At 35.5% G+C, this 21,480-nt stretch overlaps 1 protein-coding gene and 1 long non-coding RNA gene across 3 annotated transcripts; one reads left to right on the top strand and one right to left on the bottom strand.

Moving 5' to 3' along the window:
* Positions 1-3,476: 3,476 nt before the first annotated feature.
* LOC146734927 (calcium homeostasis modulator protein 6-like) lies at positions 3,477-21,315 on the top strand. Of its 2 annotated transcripts, XM_085506686.1 has the most exons (5): positions 3,477-3,707; positions 14,698-14,908; positions 15,022-15,196; positions 16,096-16,333; positions 20,124-21,315. In XM_085506686.1, the coding sequence occupies exons 2-5, from the start codon at positions 14,704-14,706 to the stop codon at positions 20,334-20,336; spliced, it is 831 nt and encodes a 276-aa protein (XP_085362812.1). In that variant the 5' UTR covers positions 3,477-3,707; positions 14,698-14,703; the 3' UTR covers positions 20,337-21,315. The 2 variants fall into 2 exon arrangements, with proteins under 2 accessions (XP_085362812.1, XP_085362813.1); XM_085506687.1 differs by lacking the exon at positions 14,698-14,908.
* Positions 5,220-6,110, bottom strand: LOC144344680 (uncharacterized). Its single transcript, XR_014931285.1, has 2 exons — positions 5,926-6,110; positions 5,220-5,703 (listed from the first exon to the last, which is right to left on the bottom strand). It is a non-coding gene; the product is annotated as an uncharacterized LOC144344680 (long non-coding RNA).
* Positions 21,316-21,480: the final 165 nt, after the last annotated feature.

Genomic DNA, 21,480 nt, shown 5'->3' on the forward strand with positions numbered 1-21,480 from the left:
AAAGATAATAGAATATTTTCCACTTCTCTATGTACAATACAGCGATTCTAGTCTGTCAATCATATTAGGGACAACACAAATGGATCGTGGTTCAATCGTTGTTGTTCTCAACAATGCTCCGACATGTTTGTATGGCTTAGCTTTTCATGCTTTACAATTATGTTGTTAGTAATGAACTAAGCGTCAATCAATTCACGTTCATTATCGTTAAATTGTATGAAGATTGTTAGTCTTAGTATTTGTGGAACTCAAATAATTTTATGTTTATATTTCTGTGTTGAGCCCGTCTCATCTTCAACATTTTAACTTATAGGTGTGTCTCGGAGATCAGTTTTATAACACCCCTATAGTCACATTCTATAGTGCTCTTTTATCAACAAATGAAGAAATTACATGGATTTTGTGCGCATGGACAAAGCGAATTGAGTCGGTTGGGGTAGAAACCTGGAATAACTCAACTGTTTATTCGCTTCAATCGATTACAAGCAAGTTACAATAAGACAACAACCTTTGGTTGGTTGGTTGAAAGAACTGTGGATGTGGCAACAGCAGTGGGTGTCTAATTAGGCCAGACTAACAGTTTCCACAAACATCAGTGCGTGATTGCCAAACGCTTCAGTCCGAATCTGGCCGGTATTGTGAGGGAGCTTACACTGATGGCAAGTCTAATGGAATTTCGCGATCACATGACTTTCGCGTTCACCCCTCGTTTACGCAACTTATATTTATTTTTCAAGAATTGTTATCGGAATCGCAACAGACTGCAAGCAAGTCTAATTGTTTGGTAACTATTTGCTGCAAATGCAACAAAAATCAATATAAAAATAGTACCCACACAGCATTCTACAGGTTACTTGTATTGTAAGGACGTTGTTGACTTGTCCCCGCTACTGAATGGTTCAATACTAGTACTAGTAGTTTATTACGCAACTGTAATCTGCTTTGGATACAGTAAGTTAAAAATAGTGTAAAATAAAATATAAGTAATACAATAAAAAATAACTATAAATTTAAAAGGTCTAATACCTACAAATAAATCAGAAAGTACTACAAATCAGTAAATCAATGTATACACATACAAGCTTTAAGGATGTAGTAGACTTTCGTGGTAATTTTTTTTCTTGTATTAAACGGTGACTTATACAGGCCTTATATAGGCAGCCATACGATCTTGTTTTCTTTTATTAAATCACGTTTTTATTTCAAGAAAAAAAACGGCTTTTTAAAACTAAAAAATAATTTACAAGTAACGGAAATCCCTGGAATGTGCACTTCGGTTAAGCCCCTCTGAACCGAAACAATAACATTTGTAATTAGCATAATCCCGCAAATAAACATTGCGTGTACTCGCCCCGTCAAATGACCGGATACACTCACTTTTTGCTGATAGTTCATCACATCGCATTTCTCTACTATATATTACTGTTCATTTATTTTGTATTGACTTAGAGTTAACAGGACCAGTGCAATATAAACGTGACCTTGATACTGGGATTGTGTTTCCCAGAGTGTTCAATAATAGAAGCTGATTTTTTGACTAACGTTATGTAATTGAAACAAAATACAAAAGTATATGATGGATTACAAAAGAGGCTATAGTTAATATGGGCAAATGGCTTGCTGGAGCCATTGGTAAATTTTATTGATTTTGCTGTGACAATGTATACATGTATGAACAATTATGTGAATATTGTGTTGTGAGTACTTGACTGTGACCCACCCACCTCTCAATTGTAATTCGACCAGTTGCTATTAGGCATCACTAGCATGGCTAGTTAAAAGACAACCATGTAAAGATAATGTGAATAGAATAAACGTCTGTTAATGAACAAGAAAATAATAAAGTTTTTATTTTTCATCTTAGCCAACAATAAACAACATTCGAGTAAGAATAAAGTAACAATAATTGTCAAGTTTAACCAGTAGGAGATACAGGTGATGGTTGAATTATCTCACTGGAAGAAAATAAAAAAACAAGTAAGTGGTGAGGATTATATAAAGGTAATGAATGATTTGAGTAATGTGTTGAGCTGTGGAATGTTCAATAGAAAGAACATTGTTGAAATAGATAATGCTTTGACAATGATTGAACTTTCCATAATTAAATTTTGAGGCACATTGTAAATAACTGGTGAGAGGATGCTGAAAACACTACCGTGCATTCAAGCATCCTCTCAGTGAAAATAAACACAGGTTATGCTCATTTCCATTATAATGAGGTAAATTAGTGTTGTAAACATAGTGTCATGATTAAATCTGGTATGATGCGCATGAAACGATTCATGTGCAAAAGTGCATAAGTGTTGACGTAAGATCCAAATGATAGGTATCACCACCGACAACCAACTTGGTAGTAGTCATATTGCCGAAATACTATCTCTTGTTGTTTTCAATGTACAGCAACAATAAACTGTATACACAACCAGTGGTTAACTGTTTACAACATTGTACAAGACAGTATTATAGACCACATCATGCAAAGCTATAGGGTGTAGTACAAATCTACTTACTTACTTTTAGGCTATTCAGAATGAATAGGTGCAAAGAGTCTATATGAAATGTAATTGTACTTCATAGGAATATCACTGCCTTATATGCATGATATCAATCCCATCAGACTGATAGAACCCGTAAAAGTCATGAATTTATCGCATGGCAATGTGCCATCTGACATATAACCGGAGTAAATTGAACATGTGCAAAAACAGCATTGCTGGTTTGCATAAGACAGTCCACACACATGCTATAGGAAGTAAATTCTGGTATCACCAATAACAGGGCTGTAAATGAGTCAACATCAAACCAGAAACATAGAATGTAAATGCATGGACCTGTTTGTACAGAATACCAGTTCATCCCTCATTATTTATGTGGGCCATGTTGAAAAGATCTCAAACCATTATGATGCCAATGAAAACACATTCGGTGTTTCCAGTATTAGGGTAAAAATATTGAGTAGTTAGGCAGAAATGTTATTAGTTTAAATTTGTTTTTTCCCCAACATGTTCAGTCTACATCAAATACAATCATTTTAAACAATTGTTTTTTTTGACATGATGATATTAATATCAACTTTTGTTAATTTTAGTAAAAGGTAAATCATTTCCATAAAAAATAAATGTGGCCTTAATAACAAATGGCAACACATGTCATTATTTCAGGTTGAGGTGAGTGATAAGAACTGTTGATCGGGTGGCACCATTTCAAGAATGGAAGCTGGCGACAGCAAAACTTTCACTGATGTACATGTCCGCCTAAATCACAAGAAATTATAGTGGGCCAAGCAATGGCCATGAAAAAGTAAGACTTGCTGAGGGGCTTCAAATCCCCTTTTCTACTCTACTCTACTCTACTCTACTCTACTTTTCTATCATGTTACAAGTGATTTATTGTAATTCCTTTAATATGCAAATATCCTTTGCCAATATTACAATACACTTCATCTAATTTCGTCTGCGCCACAGCTTGTGATTGTAAGGTTTGAAAAAAGGGTCCTTAAGGCCAATGTAATTGAATATGCCCGTATAAATAACTACAATTGAACCAAAACGAGGAATGCGAGAGGGGCCCAAGGAACTCTTGGATTTTCCATATTTGTCGTTTGTAGAAGATCTGTTGGTAGAGTGTGTACAATAGTTTTAGTGCATTTAGGTCCATGATAACAGTCTTCATACTGAGAAACCCAACAAGCACATCGACTATCATCGGTGAGTGTATTAGGGTCTCGAGCCCTATGGGGTGAAACCCTTTAGTTATTGCCGTATGTATTACTCTTATTTTTCCGCCATTGTTTGTAAACACTGTCATTTAGTTTTCAAACTTACTGTGCTGATTGGTGGTGATGTGACCTTGTGCACTGCACTGAACTTAAATTTGTCTTGGTCAACTGTCATGGCCGCTGTCGAGGTTCACAATTCGACAAGAGGGGGGGGGGGTAATCACCCCTTTCTAAGGGCATAGGGCTTTCAATTTGTTTTACTGTATACAGTACTGTCTAAATTTCTGTTATGTCCATTAAAATCTCTTGTTCTCCTGAACAACATTGCTGGTCGCCATGAAACTTAGTATATAGCTTCTACTAACCTATATCTACTTAGTTTGAAAAAAAACAAAATTTGATTGATCCAGTTGGTTTTTAGTGAAAACCGAAAGCGGCCATTTTGACCATTTTGTGGCGGTCTAAAAGTTCCAATTGTTGTTGTTTCGCATATGCAGCCTATGCCTATCCTAATAAGATAAAAGAGGTCATGTGACTTCGTCCGCTATTTTTTTTTCGAAAACATGGCTAAATCCTTTAAAAATCTTCTCATAAAGTTGCAGACCGATTGACATGAAATTTGGCATAATCCATCTACATGCATAGCTCTTTCAAGTTTGAGCCCAGAAGTTGATTGGTCACGTGGTTCGGCCGCCATTTTGTATTATTAACAAAAATTACCAAAAGTTTGCACATTTCTTTCTGATTGGTGCTTCAAGCAATTAACTGCCGATTTTGTATGTAACATGTCTGGTCATAGCTGCATATGAGAAAAATAATATATTTTCGACCAGTCACGTGGTTTGGCCGCCATCTTGGATTATATGAAAAACTGACCAAAAATGTAGGCATAAATAAACATGTATGTGACATGTCTGGTCATAGCTTTATATGAAAAAGTAATAAAATCTCGATCCTTCACATGGTTGGCCGTCATCTTGGATTTTGTGAAAACGGGAAATGAGCAATTACATGTGTTGTATTAGTCCGATTGGGGTGAACATTTGTACGTGCATTCTAATCTTGAGATACATTGTTCCAACTGAATGGCACATGGCTAGGTTCTGTGGCTGGGCGCCCATTGGGTGGGGGCTTCTAACCTCATTAATATGCATAACTGTTATATCTCAAGCACTGTTGAAGTTAGAAAGATGAATCCTTTGTTATTATGACAACATTAAACAAGTGATTTGTTTAAAATAACAGATGACCATACATGGTCATGTGAGGTGAGCTCGTTAACATGCATAACTGTTAGATCTCAAACACTATTGCAGTTAGGAAGATGAATCCTGTGTTATTGCAATGTTGAACAAGAGATTTGACTAAAATGGTCATGTGAGCTCATTAATATGCATAACTGTCTTATCTGTAACACTGCTACAGAACATAACCTGCTGTCACAGATCCGAGGATTGGCTAAGCACGCGAAGCACACAATGAATGGTGATGACAAAGTGCATACAGTTAACTAAGCTATTTTATTCTCTAAACCTCATCAACAGATATTCATACTCAGAAATTAACATGAAACTTGTGCACAAGAACTTATCACTAATAAATCACGTTAATCAACAAATCAACGACTTCAATCTATTATCCATTTATGCGAAATACAACAATATGCTTAATACACAGTTACGTAAAACCAAGTTGAGCCATACAAGGCCTTCGGGTCAGGGAATTAAGGCAAAGCAAAACTGTGATAAAGTTTACAGTATCAGTATCCTATTGTAGTCCTGCAGTGTTCTGTCATGCTCCTCAAATTTTGGCATCGACGATACTTCAGCTACCGTCCACATCAAGTCCATAGAGCTTCTAACACTGCCTGTGCCACCAGTAACCGATCCGGGTAGATACAATAGAAACCATTCACCACCACCAGTTGCCAATATTAACGTACGTCCACACGACCACGATACACCAGTTCACAATTACCAAGCCAACTGAAAATAGCAATACCAATTGCACATGCTAATTAATTAAATTCCCATCACACGACGAGTATTCTATAGGACTATTATGTATCGCTACATTACACTTAAAGAAAGCTTAAATAATGCGACATATATAATTCACAATAAATTCCATGCTTCTATTCATCGCTTTAACGCCATATAAATAATTGTGTCTACACGACACTCCAAAATATGCAAAGTACGACTTACGGTTGATATGCCGTCACTCCCCCCTGTTCCATTCAGCAAAGGACAGAACCACAGAAACCAACAACTCGCCCTGTCTGTACACAGGTATAAACGTAACGCTGGTTGACTATTAGTCTGGTTCTGCAGCATGAGCAAGGTGACTAAGAGCCTGAAATGCCCTTACAAACTGCTGCTAGGCAGAGCTGAATACGGTGCTCATACTTCGTGGTGTACTGACTTGCCACGTCCACCACACAACTCACATGAATTTACATAACAAAGCCACCTGCAAGACGCATGCAACCTTACATTCCCATTCATACGCAAATATCCACATCATACACTGTACAAAGCAAATGCAACACTTGGCTTGGTTAAGCTCGACCAAGGGTCGGGCCAATTTTATTTATAAATTTAGCTCGCATTTACATAGCAGAAAACTAGGCTGATTTTCCTACAACACCTGCAACTAGTGCCATAATGAAGGCATCAGACAAACGATGTAACTGTCATAAGAAATGGTCATATATGATTATGTAACCTCATAAATATGCATAAGCAATACACTCAAATGTTATTCTCACATTATTATCAGTCACATGGTTATGCTGATGTTGAATATAAAGAAATATTTAACAAGTCTACACTTCATTATGCAGGGATATTGGTATCAACAACCCATTTCAATAAGTATCTGCAGATAACTTTTCTGACAATTCTGCTTGGACCCCGCCAATGCTGCTTGCATGTATTATAAAAAGTGACAGATTGTCCAACAGCATACGTTTATTTGCAGAAAAAAAAACTGCGAAATACATGTGATTTTCAGTCACGGTTACTCTTTTACCGTGTTTCACCAGTGTGAAACACTCAATTTGACGAATATAAAATTATTGAAATGAATTGATAAATTTAATTTATTTCACCACTCGCCAGATAAAAAGTGCCGTGGGAGCGGCTGCAATGGCTTTATCGCGAACGTACCACACCTCCTATTCACAAGTCACTCAGTGAGGTCGCCGAAGCTTCATTTGCATATCTACAATCAATCACGGCACGGAGTGCGACGATTTCGTGTTAAAAGCAGACAGTATTAAATGTGCCTACTGTGGATGTGTGCCAGGGAAGCATAAAGAACACAGCGGGGAATTCGGATGAAGAATTGGAAGGCACTCAATGATCAAAACGAAGGCGGATATTGGTAGTCTTGGAATCAAATTGATAGCCACAATTTTCCAAACTAACCATGTTATATATTCGCATCACATCTGATCATCAGATGGATTGGTTTTGCTCCTATGAAATTATCTGTTCGTCTATAGGGATGATATCCGCTCGTTTCTCAAAAATGCCAAAAGCAACAATTTGGCTTTGGTGGTTAGTTCTACTATTATGCGACTTACCTTTATTGTGTGTATGATTTGAGACATACTGTAGGCCTAATCCTTAGACTGTAACAGCCATGAAATACCTGGCTGAAATTCCAGGATGATATTCACTCTTTAAAGCCCGTTATGGACCATGAAGTACGGAGCAATTCCGTCATAAAGGGTGACATTTTGATCCTGCACCCAATCTTTATCTTTGTTCTAATCAAATAACCCCCGCAAATAACAAAGAATAACATGATTGGTAATGCTCGCAATAGGGGTAGGATGTTCTCAATATATATCTGCAATAGGGGCCTATTATTTGCACATTGTGTAAAATTGTTATATAGAATGACCCCACCGGGGAAATTAACAATACTTCGCTAGCATGTACATTGTATCTATATTTTATATTACAAGTCATGTTTGATTCCATTAGGATTGTGTAAGACTTGGCCGAGGAATTTTCCACGGGCAAATGGGAAGTAACCCGGATGATGACCTATGACCTCAAAGATCTCAATATTGCGTTGAAACCCGGTATATATATATATATATATATATATATATATATATATATATATATATATATATATATATATATATATATATATATATATATTATATATAAATAATGAAGCTCTCAATATCTGAATTTATGACAGATCAATGAAGAATCTAGGAGAGATCACTTTGATTTGATCTGCAATTGTCAATTTTGTAAGCTGTCTAATTATTTATTTGTTAATGGATTGTAAAATACATACCAAATAAACTATTACCCTAGATATATCTGGACCTTGTTTTTAATTAATAAATAAGTCAAGAACTGGTTCTTCAGTGTCTTATAAAATATTTCATGTTATAAGAAAGCAATACAAGCAAAGGTTTTTAGAGTAAAATACATTTAATTGACAGTACACAGCTTCATTACACACTTTTTCCAACAGACAATATTGTTTCTGCATTATATGAACACAGTTAAAGTAAAAAAACAACATGAAACTGGTTTAATATATATATATATATATAACATTATGCCAAGGAAAAATTCTTTCTACAATCAAATTTCTTTTTTACGTAAAATAACTAATTGTTTTGTTATTCAAATCACCAATACTTGCCAAATGACATCATTGTCAATTCATAATGTATAATTTGGAGCTATTTTTTTTAATTGAAACCTATCCATATACAGTGCATATTTTCCAAATATAGTCAATGTTCTCAATATTTAATTGACTAGATGCAAGAAAAGTCTTTAATTTCAAAATATCTAATACTATACAATTGACGGGAAAATGTTGTTCCGACATTTGTTGGATACAATAGGTTGATGAATACAAATAAATTATGATTTATCATAAACTAACAATATAGTTCAGAGCAAATGAGAAATGTCTCTACCCGTCCTTGGTATTAAACTCAAACAAAGTTCCCATTTTAATAGTGACAGAAAACTAAAATTCAGTCTTCAATTACACCCAAATTATAACATTTTGCATTCGGTCGGAGCTGAGACAAGGCATATCATGTACGTGTCATGAAAACGATGCGAGAATGCGATTTTACACCATCAAGCTTACCCCAGAACAACGACAAAACTTGTCAGTCATACTGTCACAAAACTGTGGTTACAGTAAAGCTATCCAGGTCAGATGTTGGAACTGAGGTCACCGTGTCGGTCGCCGTACATGATACACCGCGTCCCGCCGCGTCTCAAATTTCGGTCGAACTAAGTACCGCTGAACGTCAAATATCCACAGTTACAAGTAGTATGATGAGTCACAAAACCGGTTTATTTCACAACTGTACTTTCAATGGGCAAATTACAGTCCAAATTGTACAAAAACCGGAATGAAAACGTGGAAAATCCGTTGAATGATTCAAACTGTACAGAGGGGGAGGCAAGGGTTATTTTCGTGCAACGTAATTGCAATATTTTTTTGTTCGTACAACGTAAATTGAAAAAATAAATTACGTAATTCTGTAATCACAGGCTAGACGTACAACGTAATCAGTCAAATATTTTTTTCGTACACTGTAAAATTGTGTCATTTTTCTCGGTACGTACAAGACATTACATCCAAATAATAAAATCGTAGAGAATAATCCAGGGAAATTACATTTTAGAAACTGTAAAACGACTAGATGACACAATTCACTACAAAATTGAATGTCAAGACGTAAAAGGCCCTCTAACCGAATGAAGAGCATTACGAGGGTAGTATGCGTATGTGTCTCTGCACACGGCAGAGTAATGGCGGAGAATTTGAGTCGGAGAGCTCTTCGGACCATTCAATGTTCCGTTATTTAACACTGTAAACTGTAAAAACGTATTTTTTTCCCTTGTAAATTGTGAAAAGCCCTTTTTATTCCCGTAAAACTGTACCAGCTACCCCATTGCCTCCCCCTGTACACGAACCTGTATTTCAATGGCGTTGACGCAGTCAGTAAAAGGTCAGAAAGGTCATCTTTTGTTATGCTAAATATTGTGTTTACGTTTTTTTTCACGCGGAATAAAAAACAGTCTGTATTCAATTTGAACTGTGTTGTGCATGTAATTTTAGTATGCATTCAGCGTACAACTACATACTATTCTTATAAATATCCATGTTCAAGAGCGATAATCATGATCTTTTAGTACTATTTTTATGGAATTGTCAATATACTGGTATAATATAATAGCAATAACCCCCCGCAGAAGTTAGGTATACCACTTGATATTGCACAAGTCACTCTATATATGCACTCTCCTGCGGCTCGTGCATATATGTCGTGAATTGTGCAATATCTCGTGGTATACTCGCCTTCGGCGGGGGGGTTATTGCTTAAATATACCATTGATTGCATACACAAATCAATGGATTAACACCATCAATATATTGGTATAATATAATTTGGGATATACAATAGCTGTAATTTACAATAACAATGAATACAATAGAGGTAATTAACATAATACATTGTTATGCAAATTGGTCAATACTCTTACCCGATAAGCTAAACAAACAGCTGTAAAAAAAACTATTTTTACCTCCATTAGACAGGAACGAATTGAACATTGTAAATTTACAACCTAAAAGTATCTTAGAAGAAAATACTCCTGAGGATTTCAGAAGTTATTGTTTTCAGCAAAGATTCCAGAGAAATATTAGATACATAAGCCCTAAATTTTCTGGCCAAATTGTCATCAAGGCGTCCTTGATTTTCCCATGTGTGCACTACACAAACCAATATTTGTATTTTACGATACAGTGTATGTTTTCAGTATTACATTTTTAGCATGTAATATCATATTACTATCAAACAAAATTATTTACAAATACCTATAGGAAGGACTTGACCAGCTTTTTTACAACATAATTTTGAACACCATCAACATATACAACTTTGTTCAGGGTTACTACAGGTATTGGTAAAAATAAAGTTAGCCGCGATTTCGGCCAAGTCGTGTGTAGTTGGATGGCTCCCAAAAATTCTATTGTGTTTTGCCTGCAGTTTTGAAGTAAAAGAACTAATGTTTCGTCGTATCGTGTATTTATTTTGCAGTTAAAGGGCTGGAGGAGACAACTTAACACCTACACCTAATACAAAATTACATCTCTTAACTGTAATACATTACAATAATTAAATACGCAATTGTATCTCTTTAAAACAGTACACAATTCGGTTCTTATATTATAACCCAGACGCCTCGAGACAATGTTTAATATTAATTTCATATTTTTTGCAATGGATCATGGGATGGGGGGGGGGGTGTCCCCAATATGATATGTATACTGAATAGCATTGAACTTATATAGGGAATTGAAAAACAGTTGCGACGGTGATGGGGTGGTTGTTGGTGTCATGTGACCTCATTCATATGCATGGCAGTAATATCTCAAGCATTGTTGTAGATAGGATCATACAAGCAGTGATGTAATGGCATTAGACAAGAGATATAGCTAACATAAAAGATGGCTGCCACGAGGTTTGAGTCAAACACCCAATAATATTTTACCATCTCGTGTGCAGTAAAGCTCAATACAATTGTATGCAAATAGAATAAGAAAACAAATGCATAAAGGTTGATCTCACACATATGATGTCATGCAAGAGTTACTATAAACCGTATTCATCAGGTGTACACCAAATATATGTTTGGTATAGTATCTCTGGAAAATTTGTTCATTCTTCGCATGTCCACATTACTTTACCTGGGACATATGCACATGCAGGGGTTTACTGATTCAATCAGATAAGTCTGACTGGCAGCCATTTTGTTTTTTGAAAATGTGGTATCTTATGCATGCTTTGTCAGTTTTTGTTCAAATTTGGTACATGCATTGTACGCTTTAGATTACATGTCAACGGAAATTTGTTTTACAATCAGATTAAAGATAGTCGACTGGTGGCCATCTTGCTTTTAGGCCATACAAATGTATCACCAAGGTTTTTATTCATGATTGGCACATACATCATAAATATTGGAATACACGTTCATATCAATTTGTTCCATAATCAAACCAAAGATGGCCGACTGGCATCCATCTTGTTTTTTGAAAAATGTGGTTTCCTCGACAGGATTTGTAGTTTTTTGTTCAAATTTGATACAAACATTGTTTATGTTAGAATACATGTTCTTGGTGTTTGTTTTGTGTTCGAATCCAAAATAACCAACTGACAGCCATCTTGTTTTTTTCAAAAAGTATTGTACAAAAACTTGTGACCCTTCCCTTTATGCCTGTGAAATTCAGTGACCCCCCCAAAAAAACACCAATCTATCCCCTGCTCTTTCTGTCTAGTCCCTTAGGAAACGTGAGACGTATTGTTTCCCGGAAGTAAAATAACTAAAACAAAATTGAATTTTAAAATAATCAAACAGATCTTATTTAATTTCGGGCTCTCGATCGTGTTGTTTTATTATCATTGCACATTATATTACATATTCTATTAAAAGAAACGATATTACATGTATAATTTATTCAAATGCATTGTAATTTTAGGTAGCATATAGTTGAGTTACAAGTCTGGCCCAAACCCCCTCTCTCCATTGTCAGAAAGTAGTTCGAGTTGCAAAATGCCCCAAATTCGTTAGAGTCATATATGGCACCTAGATATAAACATTTCAAAATCAAAATTTCGCATCTTTAATAAAGCTGGCAAACTCCTTATTAAATACAAATTCTTCATAAATCAAATAGAACTGGAAAATGTATCATTTTATACCAGAAAAGATGTGACAGACAGAAACTTTCAAATTTGTGAATGAAGAACATTTCCCTTTAAAATGTAGATTGTACTCTGCGGAAAAAAGAAAAGAATTTTATGAAAAAGCTAATATCAGAGGCAATCAACAAGTAAACATAACACAGTTGTTATTATTATTATTATTATTATTATTATTATTATTATTATTATTATTATTGTTTCGACCAAAAACAGCAACATTTATATATCAAAAGCCTAACCAGATGAGTGAATCGATAGAGTACATATTCATCTCCAAACATCGTAAATGGTCCGCCACGATGTGAGCGGCTTGATTTGTATTAGCATATTAATTGCGGTGGCCTTATTTCCCCTGTGTATAATATCGGTTTCCCTTTAAACGCATACACCACAGCAAGGTCGGTAACGATCCCACGACGTTTTATAGTCGTCATATATACACTTGTAAACGAGTGTGTGTGAAAGAATGTTCGGTTCCTGACATTTCCCGACGTTCGGCTAATCAGTCGGCGTAGTTGTCCAGTGATTTTTAGGTAGTTAGTGACTGGAGTTAACGAATTTAAGCGTCGAACTCCACGTTCGCCACTGTAGCACCATGCTTCCTTCTCAGTGTGACTACAAAACTTAACAGTTCTTGATGTTAAACGCCGAGTCGGCCAGTAGTACATCAGTAGCGGCGGCACCGGGGGAGGAGGGGTGCTGCAGAGGGGACGGCCGCCCATTTGAAAACAAATGTTGGGGGTGAGGTGGGGGCGTCGCCCCTCCAAATCAAACTGAAACCCTTTGTGTCAGCAAAACTTGCCCCTCGAAATGCAGGAAATAGCGTTTTAGAGGGTCTAGATTTCAGATCTCGCCCTCATGCAAAATTCGTGGTGCCTCCTCTGTACATGGATCTGCTTGCTAGATTTCGGGGTCACGCAAAATCACAAGCAGCCACCAAATTATAACCACTCTGTCTCCGTTTTAAATATCATGACGTCACACAGTTTATTGTGTCAATCAGTAATTGGTTCATGACACCTGTAAGAGGATCCACTTTCTGTTTGTGTAGCGTTAAACGCGTCTACTATTATACCATGATAATAATTAAATAAATAATTTTTTGCGTCTTTTGTGTTCAAGACATAATTTATTTCTTATAATATGATTCAGATAATGACCATATGGTCCGTATTATTATGCATATCTGTAATATCACACAGAAACAAACTTGCAACCGATGCTATAATGAAGACATGACACAAAAGATATGACTAATCCGGTGACCTGATATTGCCGTGTGACCCACTATATATGCATATCTATTATCCCAAGCATATTTTTGACAAAAATGTGGCTCAACACTGCTATGCAGCTATATTTTTGCTTGTTTTTATGTAAAACGTTTTGATTTAGATTAACTGAATTGAAAACAAACCCAATCGTAGCAGACACCAATTTCCTTAACATGAGGGAAATTACACAATACACTCAATCAAAAGAATAAGGAATAGAACTTAGGACAACGAGTAGAATTGAACACATGCAAATAGCAGAATAATCACAGAGAACCGTAGAATGGGAAATAATCATAGCGGATCTATACATAAGACACGTTGGAGTATCAACGCAATTATGATTGCACGACTTCATCAGACCATTGCTACATCATAGATGTAGAATGGATCTCATAACGTACTTCATCAGACCACTGCTACATCATAGATGTAGAATGGATCTCATAACGTACTTCATCAGACCATTGCTACATCATAGATGTAGAATGGATCTCATAACGTACTTCATCAGACCATTGCTACATCATAGATGTAGAATGGATCTCATAACGTACTTTATCAGACCATTGCTACATCATAGATGTAGAATGGATCTCATAACGTACTTTATCAGACCATTGCTACATCATAGATATAGAATGGATCTCATAACGTACTTTATCAGACCATTGCTACATCATAGATGTAGAATGGATCTCATAACGTACTTTATCAGATTATTGCTACATCATAGATGTAGAATGGATCTCATAACGTACTTCATCTATTCAGACTAACCAACAAACTCAGGTATAGCTCTTTTTGTATGACGTAGAATGGAATCAGTAGATTGAGGAGTATAACATTTTTAGTAGGCGCAAATAAGACTGCTTATTCTACTGGTATTCAGATATTTCTAATTTTAATATATGTTTCATTTCTGTTATTAGGCAACCATGACGGATCACAAAAAAATGTTTAATCGTCTTATATCCACAGTAAAAGACCACAAAGCGTCCATTACCAATTTGATTATAATATTGCTAACTGTTGGAAGTGAAGAAATATTCGATGTGACTGTTTTTGCTTGTCCATGTAAACACCGTGGATTGTACGGATGGCTCTTTATATTTGCTCCAGCTGTATTTTTATTCGGGCTTGGTGAGTGGCCGTTCTGACTTAATCCTTACTTTTAACATGCATATAAAGAACATGTTTTAGTCTAGTGTGAACATTGTAACACCAATCCAACGTATACTACTATTTGTTAACAGGAATATTGATGAATAATACATTATGGCGGCTGGTAACTGGTTGTTGTCAGATGGAAAGAAAAACTTGCTGTCGACGTACTGTGGGAGACACCGTGATATTGAATTTAGGAGTTGCAATATTTCAAGCAACGCTGGCTCCTCTTGTCTGGATTTTTATTGTATTCATGGATGGCGAGTAAGTCAATAGTGGAGTTTTCATTCGTGTGATCCACTGTCACATTCCAGATTGAGAAGGGGGACACAAAACCTGGTATCTCCACTATGTGAATGTAAATGCGAATTTAGACTAATCAATGAGTGAGAGCCATTGTATTGTACCTTGTGTGACATATACATGAATATGAAACAATATTATACATCTGACACGAAAAAAATACAATTCATTCGTTTGAATGTGTTATTTTTACAATGCGTCACATTCGATTACTTTCCTTTGTTTACGCTACTGAACTAAAACCTTCACAGAGCACAATACATTGCCATTTATGGCTTTTATACCTCAATAAATTATTACAAGCAGAACAAAGATGTATAATAATAAGGTTGTAACAAGAATACATCAAATTATGCACAACGAGTCAATACAATCACTGTACCGCCTTCGTGTACACTTTGCGTTTTTCTCAGGATAATCCCATATTAAGCGAGACCAGTATGTCAATACTCCGTGGCATATGGGTAGTGTAACGCGGGATTAGTATGTAGGTTTGTACAAACAAAAATTTGCGGTACAGTTTTGCTGATCAGAAATGTGACATAACAGTGAAATTCGTGTGAAAGAAGCATCCATTTCAATCATGTTCAAGATTCAAGGAAGTTTGTATATTTATTGACCAATTGTGTTTTTAGATTTGTATTTTGCATAATTTAAAATAATTATGCATAAGTTCATTTATTTAAAGTGTCCAAAGCATTGTGCTTCACATTGTTGTAATGCTGACCTCACTGTATATGTTAATTAATGATCTTCCGAATAACATATGCAAATTAGTGAGACATATCATTTTGTACCGCAAATACATGTTTCTGTGACGTACCGAAATCATAATATGTAATTTTTCACCTCATTGACAGTTACTTTGCCTGTGTCCGTTCAAAGGACTGTGACATCGATAATCCGTCTCCTGTATTGAAGAACGAAGATAAGTCATACTCTCAGATGATTGGCTGGTTCGTAGTCACAATCGCCACTGTGTTAGTCGTCTGCTTATATTGTATAAAACAATGTTGTAATAAATTTACGTTCGAACAACAACAGTATGCTACAATATATGATGAAGAAGAAAAGGAAATATTAACTTCCAAAGCTAAGGTACAGAGTCTTTCTACTAAAACATGTCTTGTAAATACATAAAAGCCCATCAAGTCTTTATCAGAGCGGATAGTTTTTACATTTTTAAAACCCCACACCCTTCGCGTGGCTTTCGTTGCGTATAGAAGTTATTTTCACGAGTGATGCGGTGTATCCTGCGGCCGTACTTTCACGAGCGAAGCCACGCGGAGGGTGTGGGGTTCTGTTATTATTACATATGTTCCACATTTGATTATTTCATATTAAAGAAAGAACGTGCAAACAAATCGGATGGAATTTAGATCGGGGAACCCCATTGCCCATTAATATGTTCCCAGACAGTGTTACGCCCTAGCAGCGCGTGCCAGTGTAGAACGCGTGTCACTGTCTGTGTGGAAATAAAATAATCATACGTCTAATCTGAATCACTGTCCGAATAAATTACTCGTGGACGTTTAGTTGGGGCCACGACAGAACCAGAACTTTAACTGGACGATTATGATACACAGTTTATGTTGAAGTTAAAAGTTCCTCCACAGAATTGTGCATTGGAAAACAAGCCGTGCAACTGCGGTACTCTACGGACGGGATGACTTTCGTCGACAGCGATCGTCGCGGAGATGCAAGCTACAACTTCTTTTGTGATATTGCTTGCTGGTCGTGGATTGATTGAGTCTTGGTTACCGGTTAAAATGTTGCTCATTTGGCGTTAATAATCTTTATTTGGAACTCAGTAACGCCGCAACGTCGCCAGCAGAAACCTCCTGGTATCTCGGTTGCGGCTCTATAGTAATCGCTAATTTTACTGTGGATGGGTCCTTCGAGAGCCCTTCAAAGTTTATATAACTCAATTTCCAGGTGATCAACATACATTAAGTTCTTCCAATCGTAGTATTTTATGTGATGTACACCTGACATGCCAAAATGTTGCTGAACGATTTGAACCGGATAAAAATAGCAGATGAAAATGTGTTTACAAAATAAAAATAGTTCGGTAGCCAATGGAAATACCATGTTCATTTGCATATCGACCGTGAAAATACCGAAAACATTATTGCATGGGTGATATGCAAATTAGTTTGACTCAAAATAAGTGACTGCCTAAAAGTACCATTCTGTGATCGTATCGAGCAAGTGTGTTAATAAAATCACTCCAATCATTTAAGATAAAGTGCATCTGCTTAAATATACTCGTGTCGATTAGATTTTTCAACTTTTGATTTTTACGAATCCAATAATACTTAATTCTGCATTTCACACCTTTAAGTTCTGAAATATAATATAATATAATATGGTATCAGAAACGAATAAAACTTGATTGGAGGCCGCTGATATGTCGGATAAAATTAAAATCCATTCCGAGCGTATTCTCCATCTCAGTATCAAGGTCATTCACGATTCTATTCCTACCAAATGGAAAGATACTATCAACACCTACTTCAAAGGGAACGGGAAGTGTAATCAACCTCTTTCACATCATAGCTTTGAACTGCACTTTTCTGATGAACTAAATTTGCCACTATATAAGTTTGAAAAAGGCACAATCTATAAATATCTAATACGTGTCCAGTCAATAACACAACACTTACAAAAACTTGACACTGTTTGGCGGGACATCCTTAGTCTGCCTGAAAGTGCTAAACCCAACTTCAAGCATTGCTATGAAACACCAGTCATTAACAAATATGGGGATCTGCAGTGGCGTATTGTCCATGGTGCCTTTCCAACGTGGAGATTTCTGTTCAAAGCTCGTTTGAACAATTCAGATAAATGTCCCTTTTGTGATGAAGTTGACACACTTCAACACATTTTTTATGATTGTCCATCAAATAGCGCCTTACTCCATTATTTTAATAACATCGCGTCGCGACTGCTTCAACCAGATTTTCGCATTCCGATTTGGTGGTTCACTATTTTACCACCCCATCGCTCAAAACACTTTATGTCGAGCAAGGCACAAGGTTTATTTTGTTTCTTAGCGTGCATGGCTAAGGTTGCAATTCATGTCAGCCGTCGTCATAAAAGGCAAAACAAAGGATCGAGTGAGCCTCTGGACATTTTTATTCAAAGTATTAAGTCGAGGCTTGAAACAGAATATGAATGTTCCCGGATCATGAACCAACTGCCTGAATTTGAGATTATGTGGACGGTAGAGGATGCACTATGTAAAATCGAGGATAACACACTTCGCGTTCTACTGTAAACATGGCAGGTACGATCTATTTAAAGCAGGAAGTTGCTTTGTGTTGTTGTTAAACATCGATACAAACGAACATCATTGTATTTACAAACTTAGCACACGCACAGGAGCCAAGAGTTTTGTCCTCTTGGTGGGCTATCATTGCACATATAATATAATATAATTAATATAATATAATATAATATAATTCCAAGGGGAAATCAAAACATTTACAGAACAAGTAACATAACACATATATGCGCTGCTGCAAGTGTGTGCAATGATAGCCCACCAAGAGGACAAAACTCTTGGCTCCTGTGCGTGTGCTAAGTTTGCTAATACAATGATGTTCGTTTGTATCGATGTTCAACCACAAGACAATGCAACTTCCTGTTTTAAATAGATCATACCTGCCACAATTACAGTAGAATGCGAAGTGTGTTATCCTCGATTTTACATAGTGCATCCTCTACCGTCCACATAATCTCAAATTCAGGCAGTTGGTTCATGATCCGGGAACATTCATATTCTGTTTCAAGCCTCGACTTAATGCTTTGAATACAAATTTCCAGAGGCTCACTCGAGCCTTTGTTTTGCCTTTTATTACGACGGCTGACATGAATGGCAACCTTAGCCATGCACGCTAAGAAACAAAATATACCTTGTGCTTTGCTAAACATAAAAGGCTTTGAGCAATGGGGTGGTAAAATGGTGAACCACCAAATAGACATGCGAAAGTCTGGTTGAAGCAGTCGCGACGTGATGTTATTAAAATAATGGAGTAAGGCGCTATTTGATGGACAATCATAAAAACTGTGTTGAAGTGTGTCAACTTCATCACAAAAAGGACATTTATCAGAATTGTTCAAACGAGCTTTGAACAGAAATCTCCCCGTTGGAAAGGCACCATGGGCAATACGCCACTGCAGATCCCCATATTTGTTAATGACTAATAATATAATATAATATAATATAATATAATATAATATAATATAATATAATATAATATAATATAATATAATATAATATAATATAATATAATATAATATAATATAATATAATATAATATAATATAATATAATATAATATAATAATACTGCTTGTTTAGAAAGTAAATTTGTTTAAAGTTTTATCTTTGAAACTTAATTGTTCAAAATTACTAATTATGTAGAGAATATTAGAATTTGAAGATTTAGTTTCAATTATCTATCATATGAATTTAAAGACCTAATTTTAAATAAACTTCATTTTCAAACAAATTGAATGATAAATAAACAAATAACATGATAAATAAACAAATTGAATGATAAATAAACAAATAACATGATAAATAAACAAATTGAATGATAGATAAACAAATAACATGATTTTGTTCTCCCACTTAGATTTTGGTACATCGATGTTTAGGGGTTATTTGTTGTAAATTAGGTGCCAGGTCTGAATGCACATTGACTAGATTATACCAGTTTTCATATGAATAAAAGTGTGTAACGTAGATTAGACATATGCATATATCTATATATATCATATAAAATGTATGCAACTATTACTCTACTCCAAGGAATACAAAAAACACACAATTTTTATTTATTGCTCAAATACAATAAATTATTGCTGCTCTTTCATTTCTAGCAATCAGCTAAGGCCGATGTAGAGCGTAATGCTGAGAAATTCTTTGAAGAAATATCGAAGCTATCAGAAGCTTCACTGTCTGGCAGCAAGTCACGGGATAAATTGACATCTGCATGGAATTCTATTACCATCCTAGGTTCAAGGGGAGAAGGTTATACTCCGTTAGATAAGTGGTCGAGATGTGAGAATACTGACGACAAACTGAAAGTATAAATGACGATACGCCCACTGCCCTGGACATGAAAACAATGGATCAGAATTAGAAACAAAGGCCGGTGGAACGAACGCATGATCATTTAATGTAAACGACATTTCAATCTAATAAATAGTTGCGGAAAGTTAATAATTTTTGGTTTGGGCACGTACTACCGGCATTCGGTTCTATTTACCCGACGTAAACTATATTTTGAAGAATAATTTGGAAATATTTCCACATGAATTCTCGTTTCACACAATATAAATAGTATTTGGCAAAACTCTTGTTTCTTATTCTATAAAAATCAATAGTAAATAACCCCAAATCATCGTTTCTATAGATATTTTCATGTGACCATATAATTCTTTTGAGATTTTCTATCTTTGAACAACAGTGTACAATAAAAGCGTATTGTAAACATTGAAGAAATAATATCGTGGTAATCAACTACCTGAAAGACGATGTAGTTTTTTCAATGTTATTTACATTCACCAGTAACTGATAATAATTTCTCTAGGTAATGAAATGCTTATTTTTGATGAATATATATATAGTGTTAATGAGGCTGCAAACTTTAATATGACATCATCGTTATCACAATGTGATGAGTTAATGTAACAATAGAGGGCGGCGTTTATAGCAGTGATTTTTAAAATGTAGCATGCTTTGCATTGTCTGGTTTAAATATGTTGATATACTCAGATTGTCAGATTGCTGCCTTATTATACAGTATCGAAATATAGAAACGAGATATCTTCTTATTACATGCTTACATGTACGGTAGTATTGATGTACAGTTAGATTTACGATGTGTGTTATTATTTTATACTCTAATTGTGTTGTTGGGTGTTTCACCTTGTTATACTGCTATATGTTAATGTATTAATATATGTTATATGTTAATATAATATATTAAAATAGTGTTTTATGTACTTACTATTCCCTAAAAGTTTTGAACGTTTTGATCACAATAAACTATCCATTGTAAAAAATAAACACTGTGCTTGATTGTTTGAGAGAGCTACAATAAATATATATATATTGTACACCAGAAACATAAAATACAATGCAAAATTGTTTGATTGATTTATCGCTCGGTCTTTCTACTCAACCATTTATTAACATATTTTAATACTGTTTGGATAACAATGTGTAATTTGC

The sequence above is a fragment of the Saccoglossus kowalevskii genome, chromosome 13, assembly GCF_978046115.1.
Source record: "Saccoglossus kowalevskii chromosome 13, keSacKowa6.1, whole genome shotgun sequence".
NCBI classification, from domain to species: Eukaryota; Metazoa; Hemichordata; class Enteropneusta; family Harrimaniidae; genus Saccoglossus; species Saccoglossus kowalevskii.

Coding starts and splice junctions, on each gene's coding strand:
- LOC146734927 (XM_085506686.1), top strand. CDS start 14,704: ATGACGGATCACAAAAAAATGTTTAATCGTCTTATATCCACAGTAAAA. Junction 15,197..16,095: donor ATTGTATTCATGGATGGCGA/GTAAGTCAATAG, acceptor CCTCATTGACAG/TTACTTTGCCTGTGTCCGTT. Junction 16,334..20,123: donor TATTAACTTCCAAAGCTAAG/GTACAGAGTCTT, acceptor TTTCATTTCTAG/CAATCAGCTAAGGCCGATGT.